The 26,427-nt window shown below is 45.0% G+C and overlaps 1 protein-coding gene across 2 annotated transcripts; it reads right to left on the reverse strand.

The window, feature by feature from the left end:
- Positions 1–1,689: 1,689 nt before the first annotated feature.
- VIPAS39 (VPS33B interacting protein, apical-basolateral polarity regulator, spe-39 homolog) lies at positions 1,690–26,290 on the reverse strand. 2 transcript variants are annotated; one of them, XM_043472651.1, is made up of 21 exons: positions 26,157–26,290; positions 23,062–23,154; positions 21,508–21,610; positions 19,553–19,696; positions 18,409–18,447; positions 17,990–18,054; positions 17,211–17,267; positions 14,126–14,218; positions 13,415–13,448; positions 12,803–12,905; positions 10,796–10,823; positions 9,394–9,467; positions 7,844–7,903; positions 7,695–7,770; positions 7,116–7,250; positions 6,470–6,511; positions 6,062–6,151; positions 4,754–4,840; positions 4,084–4,173; positions 3,562–3,666; positions 1,690–2,692 (listed from the first exon to the last, which is right to left on the reverse strand). In XM_043472651.1, exons 2-21 carry the CDS (start codon positions 23,152–23,154, stop codon positions 2,672–2,674), a joined length of 1,539 nt encoding a protein of 512 aa, XP_043328586.1. In that variant the 5' UTR covers positions 26,157–26,290; the 3' UTR covers positions 1,690–2,671. The 2 variants fall into 2 exon arrangements, with proteins under 2 accessions (XP_043328586.1, XP_043328587.1); XM_043472652.1 differs by lacking the exon at positions 7,844–7,903.
- Positions 26,291–26,427: the final 137 nt, after the last annotated feature.

A 26,427-nucleotide genomic window follows, 5' to 3' on the forward strand; every position in this document is an offset into this window, starting at 1 on the left:
TTCAGATGTCCAGCTCCAACACCAGACGGGAAGACAACCTTTCAGAGACTCTTTAACCAGCTGCCATTACTTGAGCAAGGTCAAGACCCTGTAATGAATTCCACATGGAGATTAGACAGACAGACGGTGGACTATATACTCCTAGTGGTTCTGCCTCTCTGAATGAATCCTCATATGCTAGTTAAGTTACCAGTGTCTATTTGAAGATCAGCCAGTAACTTCAGCATGATTTTTGTTGGTGTTGTTTGCTGTACCTCACAGCCTGCAGGATCTTTGTTCCCCAACCAGGTATAGAACCTGGGATCTTGGCACTGGAAGTGTGGATTCCTAACCGCTGGACGGCCAGGAAATTCCTTTCAGCACAATTTAGCAAATTAAACTTCCATTTCTTCAATAGCAGGGCTTTCCTGAGAGCTCAGTTGGTGAAGAATCTGCCTGCAATGCAGGAGACCCCAGTTCCATTCCTGGGTCTGGAAGATCCACTGGAGAATACCAGTCCAGTATTCTTGGGCTTCCCTGGTAGCTCAGCTGGTAAAGAATCTACCTGCAATGTGGGAGACCTGGGTTCGATCCCTGGGTTGGAAAGATCCCCTGGAGAAGCAAATGGCTACCCACTCCAGTATTCTGGCCTGGAGAATTCCATGGGGTGGCAAAGAGTTGGACACGACTGAGTGACTTTCACTTTTGCTTCACTTTCTTCAACAGCAAGAGGGTTGGGGGACTTCTCTGGTGGTCCAGTGGTTAAGAATCCACCAGCCAATGCAGGGGACACGGGTTCATCCCTTGGTCTGGGAAGATCTCACATACCACGGGACAACTAAGCCGATGCACCACAACTACATGCCCTAGAGCCTGTGCTCTGCAACCAGGAGAAGCCACCGCCACGAGAAGTTCATGCACAACTAGAATAGCTCCCGCTTGCCACTACTAGAGAAAGCCCACTTGCAGCAACAAAGACCCAGCACTGCCAAAAACAAGAAATAAATAAAAAATTTTTTTAAAAGAGGGTTGATCAGGAAGGGCACCAAACATGAGGTTACCTGGAAATGCAAAGTGAAGGAGCAGATGGAAAGCGGAGGGGCCAAAGATGGGGTCTGATCCCGAGAGCAGGCTTCCTCCTCATTGGCACTACTGACTTCGAGGGCAGGTTAATTCTGTGCCGTAGGGAGCTGCTTGTGCCCTGCAGGCTCCTCAGTGGCATCCCTGCCCTCTATCCACTGGACGCCAGTGGCTCCCTCCAGTTGTGGCAGCAAGGAGTGTCTCCAGATACGGACACACGTCTCCTGGGGGCCAAACTGCCCCCAGAGGAGCACCATGTTCCCTGGAAGCCTGCTCTCTCTGTACCCCACCACTGCCCCCATTCCCGCAGTCAGAGGAGCACAGACTTCCACAAGCCTTGAGAGATTCGCGCCTCCCTCTCACAGATGAAGACAATGAGGCCGGAAAGAAAGGGACTCGCCCAGCAGCACGCAGCCTGTCAGTGGCAGAGCTGGGACAGGAGGCCGGGTCTTTAGCCGGGAGCTGCGTTCCCTGTTAAGCACATGGCCCTACTTTGCTGTAAGCACTGTTACTCCACAACCTGAGGTGCTGACAGGCCGATACATGCAGTCACCCAGGCAGGGCTGCAGCGGTCCCAAGAGTCGGGGCAACGATTTCACGGCTCTGCACAAAATAACCGGGAGGGAAGGAGAAGGAGCCAAGAAAAGGCTTTATTAGGCGTCCAGGCGTGTCTGGGAAACCCAGGTCAGTCACAGAGAAGAAAGGCTCACGTTGGCACAGGAATACAGGACGCAGGCATTACAGAATATCCTTTTGAAAACCAACTGAGAGACCAAACCGCCCTCTTGCTAGCCTACCAGGAATGCTGCCGAGGTCAGCCCTGGTGAAACCTGTGGAAGCTCCTAGTGAGACGAGGACGTGTGTGCAGAAAGGGAGCGCTGGCCCCAGCCCCGCTGACTCATGGAAGGTGGGGGCCTGGGCGGGAGGAGGAACGGGAAGCAGGGTGCCCTCATCTCCCGCACCAGGCTCCCCGGGGTGCAGGCAGAGAGGAACCACAGCTTGTCTGTAAAGGGGAGACCAGGGCAGCAGAGGCGGACGGGCCGGCTCTGCCGTGAAGTGGCGGACTCTGTACAGTCCAGGGTGAGGGCACCTCCAACAGGTCCAGGCAAGGTGGGCGGTCCTTCCCGAGTCCCCCCCGGGGAGACAGCCATTCTGGTTGTGTGCTGACCTCCTGCAGAGCAGATGCCAGGGTCCAGCACCAGGTCCGAGCACAGTTAGCGGAGGGGAGTGGAGCGGCCACCCGACGACACCTGCACCTCTTGGTCCAGGAGACCTCCTTTCTGGAGCAGTCACTTTCTGCGGACCAAGAGCAATCTTGCCCAATGTGGGCCCAACCTAGAAATTAATTCCCACCTTCACGTGAGCACCAGGTGAAGAGTCTCTCTCATGAGGCAAAGCTTTAGATCTTGGCCCTTCGGTGACAGTCCTTGGACAGAAGACCTGTCTGAGGCTGTCGGTGCCCAGGCTGGTCTCTGTCCCACGGGTAGCAGGCACTGCCTGCTGACGACGGGCCCCAGTGATGTGATGCTGTAACTCTCCCAAAAAGAGCACTCTCGACTTTCACAGGCAGGAAAGGAAGAAATGAGGCCGGGTGCCAGGGAGCTGATGCCACTTAATTCTTCCATCGAATTTGCTGGGGGAAAAAACAAACAATGGTCAGTTTTCACGGATCCCTACAGAGAGGCAGACAGAATTCAAAAAGACAAGGATTCCAGGCAGGTAATGTAAGGAAAAGAAGGATGGAGCCAGAAGGCTGAGAAAAGAAAATCTAACGTGGGGGAGAGGAGTTCATTTATTCAAAGATGGACTAAACACCTATTCTGTACCTATTCTGTAAGCCTGATTTAGGGCATTTATTCTGGTTCTGCCCTCCTCAGGACAAAGATCCAAAGATTCACTAGCTTTAGCCTGTGGTAGATTCCAAAATACCCAAGTGGGACCAAAGCTCCACGTTAACAATAAGCTCAGCAATTCATGCTATGAGAGAGGAGGCAGCTGTGTTCCCCAAGTAGCTAAAAGTCAGGGGACACACGTACACCTGTGGCCGATTCATGCTGACATACGGCAAAAACCATCACGACGTTGTAAAGTAATTATCCTCCAATTAAAATAAATTAACTGAAAAAAAAAAGTAGCTAAAATCCACTTCACCTACTTCTTTCTTCCAATAGGGAGGTCACATCCAGCCCCAGGAAACTCTACAGTTTGAATATTCTGATTCTTTAATGTTTGTTTCTAATTTCCAGTGGTTAGTCCTTCCTACCTGGTAAGTTTAACAATGATCAGAGCACTACAACCAGTGCCAGCCAAGGCCCCCAGACCACCCTAAGTCATCCCACGTCTCAGGAGTAACTTCTCTCCTGTAGGCCCAGAGGAGACCCTTATCAAGAGATCCACAGGCTTGGCCGACAGCAATCCCACTCAGGCCTTGGGAGTATGTGCTCAACGCTCCTCTGAGAACTGTCTCCTGAGCCCGCTGGGGGGCAAGCCGCGGCCGCTCACCGAGCTGTTGAGAAGGGCATCGATCTTCTCCTCCTCGGCAGAGCCTTTATCCACCTTGCTCCTGTACGCGAGCAACTGCTGACGATCCTTCAGGTCCCGGCAAGTCTATCACCGAGAGAGATGACAATAAAAATCCCCGGTCAGCCTTCTCTAGAAGGGCCTTTTTCCTTCTGCCTCTCCCACTCTGAGCCAAGGATCCGAGAGAAGCTAGGGAGCTGCGCTGGGCTGACAGTGGGGCTAAGCACCCACCGAACTACACACTGAAGAGACGTCTGCGGAGGTTACATGGCTTGATTTAGTTCTATGAACTCTCCGAGTGCAACGAATTTACAAAACCAGAGAGAACCCAGTCAGAGAACTGGGCAAATCGTATAGGAGAGCTGGTCTCCAAACTAACTCTTGCCAGACCACACTGCACTGAGTGCAGACTGACATTAGCACCTCAGGATCCAGGCCCTGAGGCTGAAGCCTCCCACTGCCCACTGAGCTCTCACTCAGGGCTCTCATTTCTGAGGGACTCACATCGATGACGACATCATGACACTTGAACTTGGTGGCTAAGTTCAACTTTGTGTCCACGTCTTCCACCAGATTGACATACTCCTGTAGTATCTGTGAAAACAAGTACTTCTGATTAGTGGTTCCCAGCCATATTAAACCCAGAGTTCTGACAGGTAGTGAAAAACTCCCGAAGAAGGCAAAGAGTCAGTGCCTGCTGTCTACAATTCCCATCACGAACCACAGGACTAGGTCTGCAATGGCAGTGAGGTGGACTTTCTGCAGTAATCCACGTTCTCCTGAAAAGGAAGAGAAGGGCCCACTCCTCCTCATCTTGGAGCCAGACCCCTGTGCCAGCAATAGGTGTGCCCTGGGTCTGACCCCACGCTGCGCCCCCTGCTCCTTGATGGCCTTTCTAATTAAGTTCTCCTGTATCATTTGAGTAGTATGCCTCCCTCTGGCTGAACACAGAAGACGCTGCTCAGAGGGGGTGGTCTGGGGTCATACTTCTAAAGGCTGAGCAGAACTTTCTTCCCTGGCCTTTTCTATTTTCTAGGTCAAGGCACAGTACAACCATTATGTGGCCTTTAGGATAAGACCACAGCAGGTCAAGTCTCCCATTGCCAAGCAGTAAGAGGCTGAAAGTCAGGTCTCCTAGAAGACCTTGTACCCAACTCTCTCTGGGAGCCATTACCTGGACAGGGGCATTGTTCTTGTGCAAAATTTCCACAACCCGATGGAAGCCAATGGGTGCTCTCTTCTTGGTGTAGCCCAGCCAGTTCTGAAAAAGAAAGACGGGGTGGCCTTGGGCAGGTCAGACAAATTCAATATACACTGAGCTAGTCTCTCTACATTTTGTGGTAGGGCTAGCCTAACATGGTGGCGAGAGTGGATGAATGGGAGGTAGGGGAAAGAGAAAGGAAGAGAGATGAGAGTTTCAGAAAAGTCAAGGAACTCAGGAGGGTGGAAAAGAGTCAGAGGTATTATGAGTTCTTAGCTCGAATAGGCATGAATGCAGAAAAGTCTGAAATACAGCTAAATGAAATAAGCAATTTCCTTAACAATACTTGCATTGATAGTATGAAATTCTCTGGGTAGAATAATCCTACCCTTTACATCTTTATATTTATATAAATGTTTATTTGTAAATTCATAAGGAAAGGTCTGGAAAGCTACCAGTCAAACTTCTCACAGTGCTTGCCTTGAGGAAGGGACTGAGAAAGGAGGCGGACAGTGGAAGAGGAACTTCACATTTTACCCTCTCACTTTCACAGCGGGTTGATTTTGACACAGGCATGTACTGGTTTCATAGTTAACATTTCGAATTAAATAACAAAGGCAGAAAACAAAAAACTGTCAAACCCATAATGCAAAAATGGATATTTAAACTGCAAACCAACGAAGACATGACAACTGAATGGAATGCAAGATCCTTGACGATGTGGACAGCAAACAAAAACAAACACAAGACAGCTCTAAAGAGCTAATCAATTTACGTGTATTATAATATTCTTTTTTTAATTACAGGATAATTACAACATTGTGATGGCTTCTGCCATACATCAACATGAAGCGGTCACAGGTATACGTGTGCTCCCCGCTTCTTGAACCCCCTGATAATATTCTTACGTTAGTGTTAAATTTCTCGAGAATGATAATACTGTGGTTACAAATGAGAACAATGCTTAAGTAGTTAAAGTACTGTGATGTCTGCACTTTACTTTCAAATGTTTCAGCAAAAAAAAAACCGCATATAGAACAAGAGAAAGCAAACATGGCAAAAATGTGAACAAGTTAGTTAAGTAGGTGAAGACTGTTAATTATTCTTTCTTTTGGTTTTCTTTAGGTCTGAAACTTTGGAAAATAAAATGCTGAAGGAAAAAATGTCAACCAGTAGCTGGAACCTGAGTGTCCCAGGAGGCGTGAAACCTGAGACTCCCAGGAGGTGTGGGATGGCAAGACGGCATCTCCACCAGAGCGCCGACAGCCCCAAGGCACCCACCTTGGTGGTAAACAGGGCATCAACGTCATGCCAGGCCCGGAGCTTGGCGCGAGCGGCCAGTGCTGTCAGCACGTACTGTTTGTCTGGGATCTGAAAGCAGAGGCCCGGGGAAATTAAGAGAAGCAGAAATGCATCAGGGGAGGGGTTTGAGAGTTCTGGAAAGACAGGCAAAAATATTCCCTGGTATTGATTCTGCCCCCTACAATCCACAAACCTCTCGGGTCTCCAAGCCCCAGCACTGCTGCAGGCCATTCAGTTAAGGCCTTCCCTCACTTCCCACAGATTCACTCCATTCTCCTCTGACCCCTGAATGTCATGGGACTTACTGCGCAGGGTTACAGAGCAACATCCACTCCACAGAGTGATTCTGATACTACTTTTACTAAACACTGCCGAATGTGTATCTACCTTAAATGTCTTCTTCAGGTTGACCGGGCTGCTGAATGTCCCCTAGGATGAAAGTGGAGAAGCAATCTTGGTGTTACTGACTCTTTCAAATACCATCAATCTCCTGTTTTCCCGTCCACTAGCTAGACTTTCTACATTTCACTCTGTAACCATTTAAACCTGGAAATTAATTTAAGAGAAAAGCTCTATCAGGTCTAACAGGACATCACCATCCAGCTTAAGAGCACTAGATTAACAGGTATAAAGTATTTCCCAATTTTTTGCTAACCCTATGATTGTTACAATCATGTCCACTGATGGGGTCATTAAGGTCGCACCTCTTCAAAACAACGTTTGTAAGTATGCACAGGTAACTACCCTCTGCTGCTCTTCTCTACCCTGTGGGAATCCATTTGAAACTCTGGGCCTCTGACCAGAGACGCTCATAGCACCAGCACTGGTCAGGCAGATGTGCTCTGGGGCAGGCCCGCTCACTGGAAGCCAGGCGAACCCTTCCAGACCTCTTTTCCCCTGTTGGAACTCTTCCCAGGTGGACTGCCAAGAATGATGTGCACCCACTGTCAACAGAACACGCTGAAACAGGCTCTGAAGGATGCCCCCTGTGCAGTGAGAACGTGTGGGCCTTTCTCCCCTGTGTGGCCCGCACCTCAGCCTCCGTGTAGTGGTAGAAGCAGGAGTAGAAGAGCGTCGTCACCAACGGCATGTTGAGGATGGACGCTTTGCGGGGGTGCTTCCGGAAGACCTCAGTCTGTCCTGCTGATTCTAGATGCCGATCGTTTGCCTGTGGTGGAGTAAGCCAAAAAAAAAAAAAAAACAGTGTCTGTGGAGTGCAGGCAGGAGAGAAGCCTGTAATACTAGAGCGGATGTATTTCCTACCCTAGGAAAGAGGCGAAGAGGAGAAAAAGAAAGAAACTGCCTAGGAGAGCCCCGAGGAGCTTAAGATCCGGAAAATGATGATCTAAGTTGGATGGAGGAAGACCAGAGAAGCAGTGATGAAACAGAGCTCTGGGATGAAGAGGAAATAGCTCCAGGTTAACAGCAAGTGAGAAAAGAAAAGATGCCTGGAGACAATGGAGGGAAGGCCACCAGGCAGAGAAAGAAAATGAGAGACTCTTAGAAAGGTTAACCGGAAATGACATATGTGGGCAGAGTGGAAGTCTCCTAGCTGCTGAATGGCACACAGCTTTGGCACTGAAGCAGAAAGAATAGAGACAAGGATTCTAACCTCGATAATGATCTGACGTTCCAGGAGTGTGTAATGGTCTTGTATGTGGGCAGAATCTTCTGCTGAAAATGGCAAACTGGGAGAGGACGAGAAGGTTAGTACCTCATTCTCTACTCCAACAAGAAACACACCCAATTAATCCAGGTTACCATCTAAGTGTAAGATGCTCACGGGCTTCACAATTCTGATCTCTGCTCCCTTTAGAGCATCTGTGAAAAGCAGAGAGAAAGCAGGAAATAGAGGCAACCTCTGGTCGGGATTTTATACTTAACGTTTTGCCAATTAGACAGGGAGCCTTCAAGTCCACGAAATACATACAGTCACTAGTGATTCTGCTCAGGTGTGAGGCGGAATCCCCTCATTGTGGGCGGTGCAATGACTGATGAACGCGTCGCTCAGCCAATGAGTGCACCGAGCCAACTGCCCATCATCCACATCCTGAGGAGGCTCAGTGGTTCAGGTCACCACCTAATGTCAATGCTGAACTGTCTTTCAGGGGCACTTAAATGTTGGCCATTTTTTAATGTGAAGTAATAGGTAAAACTCAAGTTATAGAGCATGGCAGTATGTCTGTAGATTGGTAAAGATCTCAAGAGTTCTACATGAGGTCAAGGGTCCCATCTTTAACACTATATTATATCCTTCCATGTGAATAAGTTGACAGACAGTGTCTTGCCTAAGTCATTTGGCAAGTCAATGGGTAAGGCCAGGAATAGAAGTCGGATTTTAAATGCCTAGTTCCCAGACCTTCCTTCAGGAAGTACTGCCTTATTTCTCTACTCCACTCACTCCAGCAAGAATTCTGAAATTCAATTACACTCTCCCAGGGAAGTGTGAACCCATGGCCAATTTTTAGAAGCGATAAAGAAAATAGCAAAAGGTTCCAGTTACTTCAGTATTCTAACTTCTCTCTTTGTTTACTAAAGGCCATATGACATATTGGCTCAGTAGCTGCTAAAGTTAAAAGTAAGGATTGTACTGACATAAATTTCTAAATGTGAAACCTCGCAATCATGTCACATAAGGAATGACTGAAAGAACTGTGACCACTGAACCTCAAGTAAGGTCTACTGGGTGGACTCTACACCTGTCTTGAAAGATAAACAGGGGAGCAAGTTTCAGCTCAACATAAGGAGGCACTTGCAGTAATAAAGGCTGTCCAACAATGAAATAAGCCACTTCCAAGAGCAGTGTGTGCCCCACCCCCGGAAGAACAGTACGTGGGGCTGGTTTTCACAGGGACTTATACTCTGCATAAAAGCTGGACTGAATCAGTAGTTCTTGGACTGTGGGGTTTCAAGGACTGGTAACACTGAAAACAATACATAAGTAAGATGTTGCCAATATTTTTCTTTTAATACATTAGGTCAGACACACAAAAAACTTAAAACTCATTTTTCTACCAAAAAGAAGTTGGGGGGGGGGAATCTCTGAATAAAACGCAGTCTTTCAAATTAAATAAATTTAGTTTTAGGAGAAAGCTCTCTACACTGTCTTTATTTTTCTCAATTTATCACCAATCAGTGAAAACTACGGGGGAATAGTGTTTGGAACCACTGAATGAGATGATCTTTAATCATGTTTGTACGACCCACTGTTAGCCTTTCCCGGCAACCATCTATCCATTCTACTCTCTTTTAATCTCTTCATTGTTCTGTATAACAGTATCAATAGTGGAAAACATTTCTCCCCCACTTACCCAATGCATGTCTTAAGAAATTCTTTTCGTTTCTCAGGGTCCTGAATGTTCAAGTGCTCTCGATAATGGGACAGCTACAAAAAATAGAGAAGAACTTTGAGCTATTTCTTTTCTTCAGAAGGGTGAGTTAGTTCTGTCAGTAGGTTTTCCATGCTTGAAAGCTAAACTCTTCATTACTAGAGATTCTTCTGGGAATAGGTGGCAGAGGGGTCAGGGAGAAAAGTGATTCAATATTATCTCTAACTGCATTATCCAATACAATAGCCACTAGTTTCAAGAAAAAGTTCTTCTTAGGAGACTGTCCTATTCTATGAGGATAAACTAAAAGCAGACTATCAGGTTTGCCAATTCCAAGGTTTATAAGGCTGGAAAACTCCAAATTCATATATAACAGCATGCATGATAAATCACTTTCAACTGAAACATAACAGAGAATATGAAGAAAATATGAAAGCTTTAAATAAAAATGAGTTACCCAAAACACATTTACTTTCACTGATTAATCAAACTTCAAAACAACGAACTATATGAATGCTATCTGAAGAAAATTCCTTATAGTTTTGAACCTATGGAAATTAAAAATATAAACAAAAAAGCTTTTCAAAATGAGTACTACAGATTCCTAATCATTTTGAAGAGATTAAGATAAAAGGTTTTGAGATTTTCCCACACCTTGAGTATTAAGTACAAGTTCCTTTTACAAAATGCTACTGAAAAACATTTCCCTGAATTATACTCTGGTGTGCAAAGCTTAAAAATATATCACCACCAATGTGTGGTACAGTGACTAAAAGAACAATTCTGACATTGATGTCAACGAGAATCCTTACCCTTACACGATAATGTCAAACCTTTTAAATAGTTTATTGAAGTTTTAATAAGAAAATTACATTTTTGGTAAAATTTCAGGTTCATTCTTATATTACAAGAGTTTCATCTAAAACGGTGAAAATCTGTCCAAAATCAACTTTAACACTTAAGTCATTGAGCTCTTAGCCAAAATGTGTATTGGGTGCCCTGCCAGAAGCTTGATGGATCTTCCTTCATGGCCTGTATCTGATTTCTTATCCCTGTTTGCTTGTCTTTGGTATTAGAAGCCAACACCCCAAAGCTCCTACAAATCAGGAACTAAAAACAACTAGAAATTAAGAGACAAATTCCAAATTGACCAGGCCAGTTTTCAGTTATTTTTTTAAAAAAATTATTCAGAAGCCTAATCGAAAGAGCATAGAAAAAGACCCTAAACAGTACATCATCTGGACTGTTCCCAGGCTTCCCAGATGCCCCTGTCTCCTAGATATAACCAACACCAAAGGAAAGGAAATAGTCAATCAGTGTGGTACGCTGGGTTTTGACTTAGACTTTTAAAGAGGCCCCCAACAGAAACAAAGGCCACACTTACCGCAAGCTCTTCTGTTCTATCTAGGAACCTGGGAAGAAGCAGAAGGGAGCAGGGCGTTTTTATCTATTGATGTGTGGCAGTATAACCTCACAAAACAGGAGGAGTGTTCTAGAAGAAACATCACCCAAACTCATCTGCCTCCATACACAAGATAAGCCCTTCTCTTCTCAAACTCTCTATCATCAGCAACCCCTTGAGAACACGTGCCCCATCTACCGAGCTGAGTGAAGAGCAGAGACTGGAGGACATCGTGGGCACTAGTAACTCTGAAATGTCAACAGATCTGACAGAAAGGCTCAGAGTCTCCGCAAAACCTCAGCCTACAGTAGTCTTCTGGGTTTTTTTCTTTTTAAAGATGAAAACACTCTTCTCTGTCAGTAGTCTTGGAACAGATTGTCTATACTATCCTCTGTTGTTTTCTTCTTTTTTAAGATCTATTTATTTAATTTTTAGCATTGAGAGGTGTTCACTGCTGCATGTAGGCCTTCTCCAGTTCTGGCGAGTGGGGGCTACTCTCTAGCCCCCGCGGTGTGCGGGCATCTCACTGCGGAGGCTTCTCCCGGTGCGGAGTACAGGCTCTGGGAGTGAGGGCTTCGGTAGCTGTGGCGCACGGGCTTAGCTGCTCCAGGGTACGTGGGATCCTCCCACACCAGGGATGGAATCCGTGTGCCCTGCATTGGCAGGTGGATTCTTAACCACTGGACCCCCAAGGAAGCCCTATTGTTTTCATGTACAGCATACGATGCATTTTGTCTCTCCCCAAAGGTGGTAAGACCTTGGAGAACAAGGACTTCTGTCATCTGATTCCTTTTTAACTCTGCAAGGACCACTATAATTATCATCACTACTTTGGCATAAAGGTGACGCTTAAAAAAAGCCTTGTTAGTTCGGAGGGAAGGAAGGAAGAAAAGAAAGAGGAGGGGAGGGAAGAAAGGGTTGCGGGGAACAGCTCGTCTTGAACGCGGTTTCTGCAAATTCCTGGCTAACCATCTCTAATCTTGACCCTGACCATGTGACCTGCTCTCTCCACCTGAGTCTTCGGGAAAGCTCATCACTCTGCGGAAGCCACTGGGTAAATAAAGTTACCTTGGGCCACACGTCAGCCTAAACAGAGGCCCCACCCACTGCCCTGATACTGAAGAAAGGACATAATACACCTGTTTTAAGCTAGGAGTGGGAAAAAGTCCCCAACAACTGAAGTGAGATAGAGAAGAAAAACAGGCAGAAGACAGCTGCCCCCACTGCGCACCCCCTTCCCCAGGCCCCCAGCAGACACGCCTGCTTCTTGCCTCTCTACCCATCAGAACCCGACTTAGAACCCCACAGGGCCCACTCAATTCCTAATCACTCCAATGAGGTTCTCCTCAGATATCCTGATTGAAAATTGTATTTGCTTCTGATTTTTCATTGTGCTTCTCACTGGCATCACCAGGGACCAAGTAAAAAAGGCATCTTCAGTTTCAGTCTTTTCTAAGAAAACAGTTAATACATATTAATACCACAGACTAGGCATTATGCTGAGCGCTTTACACGCATCAACTCCTTTCACCTTCATGATGACCTGTGGAGTAGGCAACATTACTTCCATTTTATAAATGTGAAAACTGGTGCTTGGAGAGGTTGAGGAACTTGTCCAAGGTCATGCTATGAACTAAGTGATGGAGATAATATTCAATACAGGCGCTTGACTCTGGAGCCTGATTTCTTAACACGGTCACTTTATTACAGGTTGTGGTGCAATATTAGTTATCCCATCACATTTCTTTTTTTCTTTCTTTCTCTCTTTTCGGTCATGCCACATGGCTTGTGGGATCCTCGTTCCCCAACCAGGGACTGAACCTGGGTCCATGGCAATGAAAGCACTGCCATCAGGGAATTCCCCCATCACCTTACTATATCTTGTCTAATAAGCGTTTCGAGAAAAAAGGGGCAGTGTCTTCTCTTTCTTTGTAGTGTTCTGAAACTAAGTACTTAACAAACTTTACAGACCAGATGATCAATTCTTACCTAAAGAGGTCTAAAAGCAGCTTCTGATCACCTATCTCCTTAAGGAAGTGAATGAGATGTCTCAAGGCAACCTGCCGCACCTCCAGCTCTCGGAAGAGGATCTCTGGTAGGCAGGAAGAAAGGAGTTAGGTGGGGAAAGATTAAAGCCTATTACTCAATGGGAAATCAGCACCCCCCCAACTCACACATTCTTAAGATGATCTCCTCAAAGTCCATCAGAAGCTAGGAATGGTTTATGATGGTACCCACCCCTGGCTCAACCCACCAGCAACACCCTCCAGGGTCCAGGGCAAGGCTGAGCCTTCGTGTTAGCTTTCAGTTCTCACCAACCCAACCAGCAGGCTCTGAGCATGGACTTTCACTTCCTCAAAACAACACAGTCATCCGTCTGTGCAGTAAATGAGGGGCTTCTTAATTACCGCAGTTATCACTCTAAAGGAGGAACAACTGCCCTCAGGGGTGGGATGTGTACTCTGAAGTCTCAGGTCCCCCAAGCTGTCCCGAAAGTAGACCTGATGCTGGTGAATTCTGGTATTAAAGCCACAAGACCACTCTCCCTTCAAGTGTAGCAGACATCTTACTGACTAAAGATTTCCCTCAAACCACACTCACCTTTACTCAGCGTCCTCTTCAGGAAGATCAGAACCTAGAGGAAAAGAGAACCAAGAATGAATCACCCTGTGTAACCTTCCAAACACGAGGCCCTGTCTGAGCACCCGATGACTAGGAACGAGGCCAGCAACTCATCAGGAACCTTGGCAGATCCAGACAAGGTGTTTCTCTATGTGATGAAAGGACAGGTGATGGACATACGGAATGAGCTCTGTCTTGGAAGTCCAAATACCCTTGCCCCTTATGGCAAGAGACAACTCCCTCCCTCTCTAAGAGGCTGCTCTCACGTCTCTCTGCCTTCAGATTATTTTTGAGGACACAAAGTAGCCAACCTACCACTTCTGGGTCACAATCAGGAGAGCCATACACAATGCAGGTCCTGCCGACTGAGCCTTTAGAACCCGTACTTCAAGAGAAAATCCAGTGTCTCTACTTGACATTAAAGTCTATCCTATGGATAACCAACAAGGGCCTACTGCACAGCACAGAGAACTGTACTCAATACTTTATAAGAACCTATAAGGGAAAAGAATCTGAAATATATATATATTAATACATATAACTGAGCCACTTTGCCATACAGCCAAAACTAAAACATTGTGAATCAACTGTATTTCAAATAGATAAAGATATTTAAAAAAAAAACCTATCCTGATTGGACTTTCAGAAATTGATGAAAACAATAATTAAAGAACAAAAGGCACAACTCACTGCAGTAATGACGTTTCCATCATGCATGCTTACTGCTTCTTCTAGGAGCTGGATTTTGTCCTGTAAGGAGCGGAACCTTTCCAGTGAGCAGACCTGCCAGATAAGAATAGAACTGGTGTGCAAGGAAGAGGACCATTTCCTATATTCTTTTGTCACTGGATGCTGAGGAAGAGTGAGAATGACCTGAAATATCCCCACAGCATGCATGCATGCTCAGTCTCTTAGTAATGCCTGACTCTCTGCGACCCATGGACTGAGGAGTCCTCTGTCCATTGGATTTTCCAAGCAATAACACTGAAGTGGGTTGCCATTTCCTTCTCCAAGGGATCTTCCTGACCCAGGGATCAAACCCAAATCTCCTGCACTGCAGTTGGGTTCTTTACCACTGAGCCACCTGGGGCTTCCCGAGTGGCACTAGTGGTAAAGAATCCAGCTGCCAATGCAGGAGATGCAAGAGAAATGGGTTTGATCTGTGGGTCAGGAAGATCCCCTGGAGCAGGAAATGGCAACCTGCTCCAGTATTCTTGCCTGAAAAATTCCATGGACAGAGGAGCCTGGTGGGCTATAGTCCCTGGGGTCACAAAGAGTCAGACACAACTGAGCACATACGCTGGTCCCCAAGGAGAGCCTCTTTGTTTTACACAACAGCCCCCAACACTCTATGAGCCAGGAGGTTCCCACCACGCTCTCCCTAATTCAGCCTTATGCCCTGGAAGATGCTAGCGTCCTGATGAAGGCTTGCCAAAGTCAACAGGTAGGGAGATCACTTGTTCCCTTTTGCCTCTTTTTTCTCCCCCTTTTTAAAAATCTGTTTTTGTTCATTCGGTTGGTTGGTTGCTTTTTCAAATCCTTGTGTTGAGTGCCAGCTTTCAGTAGATGGCAGTGAGGGAGCTGCTGTGCTACAAACGGAAGCTGGGCCCAGAAGCAGGTCCTCTAGAAATGGCTTAGGACGAGGCTCCCCAGGAACACGTGGTACGTCACAGGTGAGGCGGCGGCCCCCTTTCCGGCCATGCCCTGTGTCCCAGGACGAAGGGCTCTCTGCACGGGGACTCCTGAGGCTCTGCGGCGTTTGCCTCACCATGGGGGATGCGCGTGGGGTCCACTGGAGGGGACAGCAGGGGACTGGCCATCTGAGACCAACTTTTACTTCTTTTTAACTAACTTCTTTACTTATTTGTGGCCGTGGGGGTCTTGGTTGCTGCGTGCAGGCTTTCTCTAGTTGCGGCGAGCGGGGGCTGCTCTTCCTGGCAGTGCACAGGCCTCTCAGCGCAGTGGCTTCTCCTGTTGGGGAGCACGGGCCCTAGACTCGGGCTGCAGCAGGGCCGGAGCGAGGGCTCGAGTGCCGGCTCGGCAGTTGCGGCACACGGGCTTAGTCGGGGCATCTTCCCAGACCGGGGATCAAACGCGTATCTCCTACATCGGCAGGCGGATTCTCAACCACTGGACCACCAGGGAAGCCCCAACTTGTTCTCTTTCTAATGAGCCACAATTTATATCGTATAAAATCTACCCTATCTAAGTGTCCAGTTCAGAGAGTTTTGACAAATAAATGATCCCATGTTAACTACTACCACAATCAAGATACAGAACATTTCCATCACCACAAAAATTTCTCCTGTCCATCTGACAAGGGATCTTACTAGTAGATATTTAGGTTATTCCTGCTTTAAAGGTTCTAATAAATACAGTTCCTATGAACATCTGTGTACAAGTCTTTGTAAGAACATATTTTCATTTCTCCTGAATTGCAAATGTCTATTAGTGATCAAATTAAATGTGTGTTTAATTTTGTCAGAAACTGTCAGACTCTTTTGCAAAGTGGTTTTACCACTTCACCTTCCTGTTTGCAGCATATGAGCGTTCCAGTTGCTTCACATCCTCCCACCGCTTGGTATGATCTGTATTTTTAAACTTAGCCATTATAGTGGCTGTATAGTGGTATCTCAGTTTTAATTCATTTTCCTGATAACTGATAATGTTGGTCATCCTTTCACATGCTTATTGGCCATTCACACAGCTTTTGGTGATATAACTGGTGAAATCTTGAGTTGATTTTTTAAATTTGATGGCTTAATACTGAAGATACTTCATTATTTTTTAACTACATATTCTGGAGAAAACACGTTATAAGATATATTTTACAAATATTTCCTCCCAGCAATGGTCTTTTTGTGTTTTTAACAGTGTTTTCAAAGAAAAAAACTTCCTAATTTTGGTGAAGTCCATTTTCCTTTTTGGTCTGATGATTTCTGTATGCTTGGTTAATAAGTCTTTGCCCAACTCAAGATCACAAAGACTTTCACCTTAATTTTCTTCTAGCTTTATGGTTTCAGCACTTATTCTACTATGATCCACTTTGACCCAATAATCATTATGATATCAATTCTCCCAAAATTGAAATACAGATTCAATGAAATCTCAGTCAAAATGCCAGCAGCTCTTTTGTAATACTGACAAGCTAATATGGAAATACATAGGATCTAGAATGGCTGAAGTAATTTTGGAAGAAAAGAATAAGGTTGAAGAACTTATATGACTTGATTTCAAGATTAACTACAAAGCTACAATAATCAAGGCCTTGGTAATGGCATAAGTATAGATCCAATAAAAAAAAAAAATCAATGAACTAGAATACAGTCCAGAAAGAGACCTATATATATGTATGGTCAATTCATTTTCAACAAAGGCACAAAGTGACCAATGCAGAAATGGATAGTCTTTTCAACAAATAGTGTTGGAGCGAACAGAGAACTGTATAGGAAAAAAATGAATGTCCATTTGTACCTCACACCATGTATTTTGTATTAACTCACAATGGATCACAGACCTAAACATCAAAGATTTGCTCTCACTCTTAAAGGCACTACTTTTCCCTCTCATCCATCACTCTTTTCCCACTTCCCCATCAAAACAACACTAAACCCTGGAGAATTAGAAATTTTGCAGCTGAATTGCCATCTTAGTGGAATGATTTTCCTCCTGAAAATCATTTCATTTAACAAAACTGAAGAGAAAAGCCAAGCTGCTCAGCTTCCAAAACAAAAAAATCCCAATTCCACAAGAACTCTTTCCCCAGGGGCCTTACCTTGCCCTTCCGGAGGCGCCGCACTGTGTCACTGGGGCTCCAGTCATTGCTGTAATCCTGGAATATTAGTAATGCACAGATTATGGGAGTTAAAGGGTCAGATTTCAGAATTATCAGTGCGTCAGCTCCTCACCTCATGCTTACAGTCTTAGTCCCTCGAGGGGAAGTATTTTGCAGAAGATGGATAAAAAAAACAAACTAGGATGGTCTAGTCCTGAGTTTCTTAAGCAACCAGGACAGAGATTTTATAGGCGGGAGGAGTTGGATCAAAGAGGGAACAGATCAATTGACAAATCTGGCAACCTACATGTACGTGGTTCGGAATTTCAGCCCCTAGAGGCCGTTTTGGGACTCTAATTAACGGTTTTGCCGACAGAAGGAAAGACAGAAACGTGTTCTTTTTTTGGACCTTATGATTCCATTTTATCCTTTTCAATTTGCTTTTTCATGTGCTTCGTGTGACTATGAGCTCCACCAAGCTTCTAGACCACAGTGATGATCAAAAGTTTCAAAGCACAACCTAAAAAACGGCTGTATAATGGATAAGGAATGTACGCCAGTGCTCAATCAGAAACTAAAACTTTTGAGTTCCAGTTCTACCATGTAACTAGCTGTGAGACTCCTGGCAAGCTCTAATGTTTAGAGATCCAATTTGCTTATTTCTAAGAGGGGTTTAAAATAATACCTGCTCAAAGATTTGGGAAAATCAAACAAGATAACAAATGTCCAAGTACGTCAAACTGTGTAAAGTGTCATGACCATCGTAAGCTATAACTCACCCTGTACTCCCCCTTGGGTCTCCCCAGCTCTGGAGCATAGCTCTTGGCAGGTGTGTCTGACAGAGCTGCAAAATAACAGGCAAGGGACTGATAAGGACACCATCTTCCTGCCATTCCTTTCCTCCACTGCCTCCTCCACGGGACCTGCGGGCTCCCGAGGCATCTTGATGGCCCAAAGTAGGGAAGCCCGAGTAGATCTCAGTTCCTGCTCAAAGACAGCATCCCTAGATGCTACCCTTTGACCCCACAGCCTGAATGTTCTCAACCTGCTTATTCAGCATCAGAAAATTCCTCTAACAACAATGACAGATTCAGAAGTGTCATCATCTAATTATCACTTGTCCCCATGACTCCCCAGGCTGTACCCCAGATCAGTAACACCTCCCACAGTAACCAAGAGAAAGAGAGTCCATGCCTACCATCAGAGAGGGACTGGAAACTTCCAGGTCTAGTTCTCCCTAAAGGTAAAGAACACACAAGGCCAAGAGTTAAAGTCAGAGCCATCCAGACTCAGTTTAGGACGCAGTGCACACAGAACCTTTTTGTGAAAATATGAGAACTTAGGCTTAAAAAAGCTTTTATTCAACTTCAGAAATTTGAGGTATCATGGAAATAAAAGGCACTGAGCAACTTTTTCTTTTAATTGTGGTAAAATACACCTAACATAAACGCCACCATTTTTAAGGAGGATACAGTTCAGGGATACTAAATACATCCACACTGTACAATCATCACTACTATCTATCTCCAGAACTTTCTGATCATCCCAAACTGAAACTGTACCCACTGAACAATAACTCCCTTTCCTCCTTACTCTCATTCCCTGGTGACCACTGTTCTACTTTCTAGCTCTATCTATCTGACTATTCTAAGTATCTCAAAGAAATGGAATCACACAGAATCCTTGTATGTCTGGCTTCATACACTCAGCATAGCGTCCTCAAGGTTCATTCATGTTGTAGCATGTATCTGAATTTTAATCCTTTTTAAGTCTGAATAATACTCCATTGTATGTACATGCCACATTTTGTTCATTCATTCATCAGTGAATGGACATTTAGGTTGTTTCCCTATTTTGGCTACTCTGAATCATAGTGTATAAATACATGTTTAAGCCCTTCCTTTGAATTCTTTTTGGTATATACCCAGAAATCAACTGTTGGATCATATGGCAATTCTACGCTTAATTTTTTGAGAAACTGCCAAACTGTCTTCCACAGTCTTCCGGTGTCTTCTACACACAGGCTGTACCATTTTACATTCCCCCCGGCAGCGCACAAGGCTTCCCAACAGAAATGCACAGGGGCAGGGGGGAATTCTGACCTGGACCAATTTCTTCAGTATGTGTCACAACGTTAATGTCCAATTTGTTTACCATGTTTTAGAAACCCAGTCCAACCTCTCTGAATTTCCCTCATCTCTCCCCCTTTCTATTCCCTAACGGCTAGCTCCAAAGATTTTTATACTTCAGTATCTTTTTCTTACAGAGTAAATGAAAATCACAGCCTTAGTGGTTTTTCGGAAAAAAGAAAAGGACTCTGCCCCTTTAACCATCACTCTTACCTCTAAAAAAGCTGCTCAGAGAGTAGGTAGAAGCAGGTTTGGGTAGTTGTGCATAGGTGGAGAAGCTGTTTCGGTTCTTCAGCTGTTCACGCTCATGGCTTGACCCGCTATTACCAGCAGTCTCTTTGATGGACCATGAGATACCTGCGAGACAGTAGGATGTAAATCAGTCATTCTCATCCAAACTAATGCCATCACATCCAGCACTCCAATAAACTCTAAAAGCTTTTCATCAGAAGTCCTGGTCCCTTGTCAACATGGACTTAAAATATTGGGGCAGGGAGAAAGAACAGAATCAAATAGACCAATCAATAGAGAAAGGGGGCAAAGGAAATGAATAAATGGATCAAAGAAAAGGAAATACAAGTAGCTATTAAACATGAAAATGTGTTCAACCTCCCTCTTTACCAGCTGAACCGCAAGGGAAGCCCCTTCAACCTCACTCTTAATAAGAGAATTACACACATTAAAAGTACACTTAGGACTTCCCTGGAGGCCCGGTGATTAAGAATCTGCCTACCAATGCAAGGGGACACAGGTTCAATCCCAGGGCCAGAAAGATCCTACAAGCCATGGAGAAAGTAAGTTCACGTGCCACAACTACTGAAGACTGTGCACCTAGAGCCCATGCTCTACAAGAGAAGCCACCGCAATGAGAAGCCTGTGCACAATCAGTGAGCAGACCCTGCTCGCTGCAGCTAGAGAAAAGCCCACGCAGCAACAAAGACCCGGAGCAGCTGAAAATAAATAAGTATTTTTAAAAAGCACACTGAGATACCACTTGCCCCCATAAGATTGCCAAAGACCCAAAAGTTTGAGGACACCCTGTGCTGTCAAGGCTGTGGGGAAAAAGGAACACTCTGACACTGCTAGGTGGGAGTGCAAGTTGGTGCAACATCTAACCAACACAGACGCAAACAGCCTCTGCCAGCAATCCCACTCTAGGAACTGAACTTTCAGATACTCTTACATGGGCAAAATACAAGGTCACTGACAGTGATATAAACAACAAAAGATTGGAAACAATCTAATGCCCATCAACAGTGGACTGGTTACATAAATTGTGAGAATTCCATACAGTGTATACTATGTTGCTATTTTTAAAAGGGAGAGGAAGCGTGAGAAAACTCTGTAAAGATCTTCAAGCTATATTGTCCAGTGAAAAGAGCAGGGTATAAAGTATGCCACCGCTTGTGTAAAAAAGGGGGTTCATTTTCCTATATGTAGTTCCACAAGCAGAAAGGATCTCTAAATGAATACACAGGAAGCAAACAACAGTGATTGTTTTGGGGGGCAGGCAGGGCCTGAGAACTAAGTAGATGTATGAGTGTGAAGGAAACTTTTCTCAGTACGTCTTGAATACTTTTTACTACAGCACGTCTTGAATACTTTTTGCTTTTTAAATCATGTGACAGTATTTCCCATTTAAAAAAAACAAACCTTTAAAACTATGCTTAAAAATCAGATGGACCCAGCAAAGGTGTTAAGTGGTATTACAGAACGATTAGGCAGCGGGACTTGGTGGCTAAGGAAGTCAGTTCTGACAGGCAGTTGTGAGCATTTAAGTCAGCAGTTCTCAAATATGACTGCGTATCAGAACATTTGCAGTGCTTATTGTCATTTGAGACCCCGCTCTACCCACCACCCCAAACCCAACATCAAGACCTACTGAGGCAGAGTCTCTCAAGTGAAGCCCAGGAATCTAATTTTAATGAGCACCCCAATTAAGTCTGAAATAGCCAGCCAAACATTAGCCCTAGCACAGCAGACCTAGAGAGCTGTATGGAAACTACTGCCATATTCCCCTAAGTACCCTCTCCTGGGTTAAACTTCCAGATGTATGCTCATCTGAAAATAGCTTAGCCTCGTTCCCTATCCTGACAAATACTGAGGAGACTTTATGAGTGGTAAGAACCCTGAATAATGAATCCCTTCCCAGGGCCTTTTGTACTTACTTCCCACAGGTTCCCCGGTCCAGCTGACTCTCTCCAGGTCATCTTCATCATCGTCATCCACGAAGTCTCGAAGGCTATTCACTGCCCGCTTGGATTCCTTTAACTGAGACAGACATCAGGACGGGCTCTCAGGCCATCACCACTTCTCACCTCTCCCTCTGACAGCCAAGAAGGCTGAGGAACTTGGACTTGAGAATGGCCAATATTTTAACTTTTCTGCCATCGAAAGCCTAGCCCACTAGACTTTTGCCAAGAAAAGAAACGGCTATTTAGCCAACACTGGAGTCCAGTGGCAAAAGGTTAGGAAGAGTCAAAGCCGATTTTGAATTCTAATCCTATTCTTGGTATTGACTTGCTTTGTAGGGAGTTTATCCATCTCTCCAAAAATGAATGTTTCCCCCACTGGTGAAACAGACACGAAAAAGAAAAAATTCCCAATCCAGCTCATCCTTTAAAAATAATAATTATATCACATGATAAAAAAATTAGGGCTCTCGGAAAAAAAAAAAAACAGAAAGAAATGAATCATCTTAAGCTGGAATCAAGATTGCCTGGAGAAATATCAATAACCTCAGATATGCAGATGACACCACCCTTATGGCAGAGAGTGAAGAGGAACTAAAAAGCCTCTTGATGAAAGTGAAAGAGGAGAGTGAAAAAGTTGGCTTAAAACTTAACATTCAGAAAACTAAGATCATGGCATCTGGTCCCATCACCTCATGGAAAATAGATGGGGAGACAGTGGAAACAGTGTCAGACTTTATTTTTTGGGGCTCCAAAATCACTGCAGATGGTGATTGCAGCCATGAAATTAAAAAACGCTTACTCCTTGGAAGGAAAGTTATGACCAACCTAGATAGCATATTAAAAAGCAGAGACATTACTTTGCCAACAAAGGTCCATCTAGTCAAGGCTATGGTTTTTCCAGTGGTCATGTATGGATGTGAGAGTTGGACTGTGAAGAAAGCTGAGTGCTGAAAAATTGATGCTTTTGAACTATGGTGTTGGAGAAGACTCTTGAGAGTCCCTTGGACTGCAAGAAGATCCAACCAGTCATCCTAAAGGAGATCAGTCCTGGGTGTTCATTGGAAAGACTGATGCTGAAGCTGAAACTCTAGTACTTTGGCCACCTCATGCAAAGAGCTGACTCATTGGAAAAGACCCTGATGCTGGGAGGGATTGGGGGCAGGAGGAGAAGGGGACGACAGAGGATGAGATGGTTGGATGGCATCACGGACTCAATGGGCATGAGTTTGAGTAAACTCTGGGAGTTGGTGATGGACAGGGAGGCCTGGCGTACTGCGATTCATGGGGTCGCAAAGAGTTGGACATGACTGAGCAACTGAACTGAACTGAAGAACATAAAGGAAGAAGGGCAGAGAGTTAGCTTTGACAATTCCTCTCTTTTTCTAGGGTTCTTCTCCATGAAGAGTTTTCTAAAGATCTGACTGAAAGCACTGCTGAGCCTAATGGAGACAGGTTACCGAGGATGCAAGGAAAAGCGTACACAGTGGAAGGGGATGAGAACTTCAGCAACTATTCACGGAAACCTACCTGTGAGAGCTCATCATCTTCGTCATCAAAGGTGAAAGCCTTGAACTTGGAGCTATTCCAATACTCCTCCTCATCACCCTTTGTCCGATTCATCTGGAGGGAGAGGAAGAGAGATATATACTGTATGTCTCTTTCTGGATTCCCCTCAAAAGAGCTCCAAAAGCTTTGGGTTCCTGGACTACAAACTCCCTGCTCTAGTCAGGGATGCATGAAAAGTGTCTGGCGAAGAGAATACTGAAGAGGCCACATAAAATCAGATCCCTGGGTCTCCAACCAATCCAAACATACTTTTGATTGTCTGATAACCCACAAGTAGTCACTCATTCCTAGAGCAGCTACTTTGTTCACAACACTATCTCAGGCATTCTTGTCAAGTGTTATATTACGTAAGGGATATCTGAAGAACAAAACACAGTCCCTCTCTGAAGGACCCTACAACAGAGTATTGAGCATATACCTTTTCTAATTTGTACACTCTCATGCGTGTTAAGTCACTTCAGTCCAACTCTTTGCAACCCTATGGACAGTAGCCTACCAGGCTCCTCTGTCCACGGGATTCTCCAGGCAAGAATACTGGAGTGGGTTGCCATGCCGCTCTCCAGGGGATTTCCCCAACCCAGGACTCGAACCTGTATCTCTTAGGTCTCCTGCACTGGCAGGCGGATTCTTTACCACCAGCACCACCTGGAAGGCCCCAGTCTAAGTATGTATAAAGGTAAAAGTTCAAACCAGGCATGTGTTACAAGAATGCTTCATGAACTTTGCTGAATACACAAGGTTAATCAAAGCATGAACAAAACAGATAGTAACTACATTCACGGACTCAACACGTATCAACATGTTGCGTGCCACCTCTCAGGCCCTGTTCAGGCTCTGGGAATACTGCAGAGAATAAAAACTCACAGACATCTTACTTTTGCATGTGCTTCTTGAATTCCTGATGGCAAGTAATCAACTAAAGGAAGCTGAATTAGCCTGCTTGTAACTTCAATTTCAAATCATGATTAATTTAATAACAAGTACTGGCCAAAATTTTGGAAACGAGGGCATGGCCAAAGAAGGAAGTCTATAAAGAATCAGTCAAAACACAACAAGTCCCTCTCATAACTATTCTAAAATTAGATTTCGTCCTGAAAAAAAGTTTTGCCTTAGAATCACAAACTAAACTATCCATGCCAACTGGATTAGAGTGAAAACTGATTTAAGCCAAGAACCAGGTACCAAATTTTCCAGCGCCAAAAATAACTCCAAAGGCTACAGAGTGCAATTCTAAAGGATGAATTTGCTTTTTCTATTTCAATAGCACCTTTCTCAATAGAAGTTTAAGAAACACTCACCATGACAGACCCACTGAGACTCCCAATGGCCTTAACACACTCTGCCCTCACGCAGTGTGTTGTCAGGGGATCTGGGAATGAGATAGCAGGCTGAGAATTTTTTACCATCTGATCCTTCCCCATGGCAGAGATCACTAACTGATTTCTACTGAACCCAGACAAGGCTTAAAAATCCTTTTGTATACTTAATGCAGTGAGTAAAATCATATACAAAAGCTAGAAGAAAAAAAAAATCATCCCTTATATTGCAACAAGCATAGGCTTTGTAGTCAGGCAGACTTGAATTCAAATGTCAGTCTCTCCAACTCTCAACAACCTGGGTAAATAATCTTACTTCTAAGCTTTGGAGAAAGTGACAGACGACCTCACAGGGTTGCAGTGAAGAATAAACAGGAGTCAAGAAAGAGCAAACAAAAGTCCCCAGTATAAAGTAAATACTAAAGGCTAGCTCCTTTTAGTATAGGATATCTTCTGCCATCTTTCTATCTCCGCCATTTTTAAATATGGGACTTAACAACAGAAACATACCTGGTAAGACTGCTGTGAGGCTGAAGCCAGTGAACCACACAGAAAGTACATGTGCTGACACAAAAATTTGTTTAGTATTAATTTTTATTATTAATAAATCAATATCTTAGGAAAAGCTAGAAAAATATTTCTAAGCATTCCTAAAGTTTAAAATTTTGATACAAAACTCTGAGTAGCCATCACAAACACTGAAGGTGTCCACAGAGCAGGTAAACGTCTATGGTACAGGTGCCAGTTTATAAAGCCTCAGAACAACTCTGCAAAGTAGGCCTAGCAGATTCCATTTCACTGATAAGGGAAATGAGGCACAAAAGGATTAAGTACCAAAGTTTTTAAGCTAAAGCTAGTTGCTCCTATCCGGGTTTTCTATCTACTGGGTCATTTCCACTCTGATTTGCATCGTCCTTTTATCACTCGAGGGAAAACTGAGGGCAGGTCATTACTAGAGTATCTACAGATAGGCATAGCATGGGTCTTAACAAACCCTGTAATAATCCACCAGAGGACTTCTAGAGTCTTTTCTTAACCATGCAAAGGCAGTGGACGCTTCACACTAATCTGTACTTGTAGCGCTTGTCATAAACTTTATTTCCTCAGCAAGTAAAAAAGACAATGATTTAATGGTTCTAAAGTTTATAAAGCAATCAGGTACAATTTTAAGAGGGGCTGAGAATGTGCTTCAAAATTGTTTAAAACACTTCAAAGGCTTGTGCCTGTCACTTGTTTACTGAGATCCCACCATACAGGGCAGTAGATCTGAGGGAAGAGCAGGAATACGACAAAGGAAGGAAAACCTTACTCGGCCGAAAAATATCTACAACCAACACGCTCCCCGCCTGAGGACACCGCAGAAACCAGCCTCTGAGAAGTTAGATTCGGACTCATTTATCATCTTTCGAAGCCAGGCCTACACAAGTGAGGTGACGAACTGAGACGAGGAAAGGCGGATTAAACTAGGAAGACTCTGTGGGCGAAGGGTCCAGGAAACACGGCTCCACCGCAGAGGCCAGAGCCCAGAACCTTGGTACAATAAGTGCTTGTTCAAAATCAGTTGTCTGGACTCGCTCGCGGCCCCAACCCCGAGTGCAAGCCCAGGAATGGCCAGAAATGGAGTTAACATTCAGGCCAGGGAGGTCGAGGGACGCCTCAGACAACGAGGGGAAAGGATACGGATGCGGAGAGGCTGGACTCGGCCAGATACGCAGCCCAAGGGGGTTGGGACACCCTCACCTCTTCGACACCGAGCCCTCCCTCTCAGGTCAGCGTCAGACTCCGCCGCCGAGGGTCCAGCCTTTCTACACAGGCTGTTCGGCATACAAAAGGGGCGGAAGGGGATAGTCCTGAGGAGGGGGCGGAGGGCTGGGGTGGGGGTAGGAACCAAGGGTCGAGACAGGCGCCGCAGGGCATGCTGGAAGTTGTAGTTCCTTCCGCCCCTACAATCAGGCTCTGCCCGGACAGGCCGCGGCTGCCTCTTGACTACAACTCCCAGAATCCCCAGCGC

This window comes from Cervus canadensis, chromosome 6, assembly GCF_019320065.1.
Source record: "Cervus canadensis isolate Bull #8, Minnesota chromosome 6, ASM1932006v1, whole genome shotgun sequence".
Lineage (NCBI taxonomy): Eukaryota > Metazoa > Chordata > Mammalia > Artiodactyla > Cervidae > Cervus > Cervus canadensis.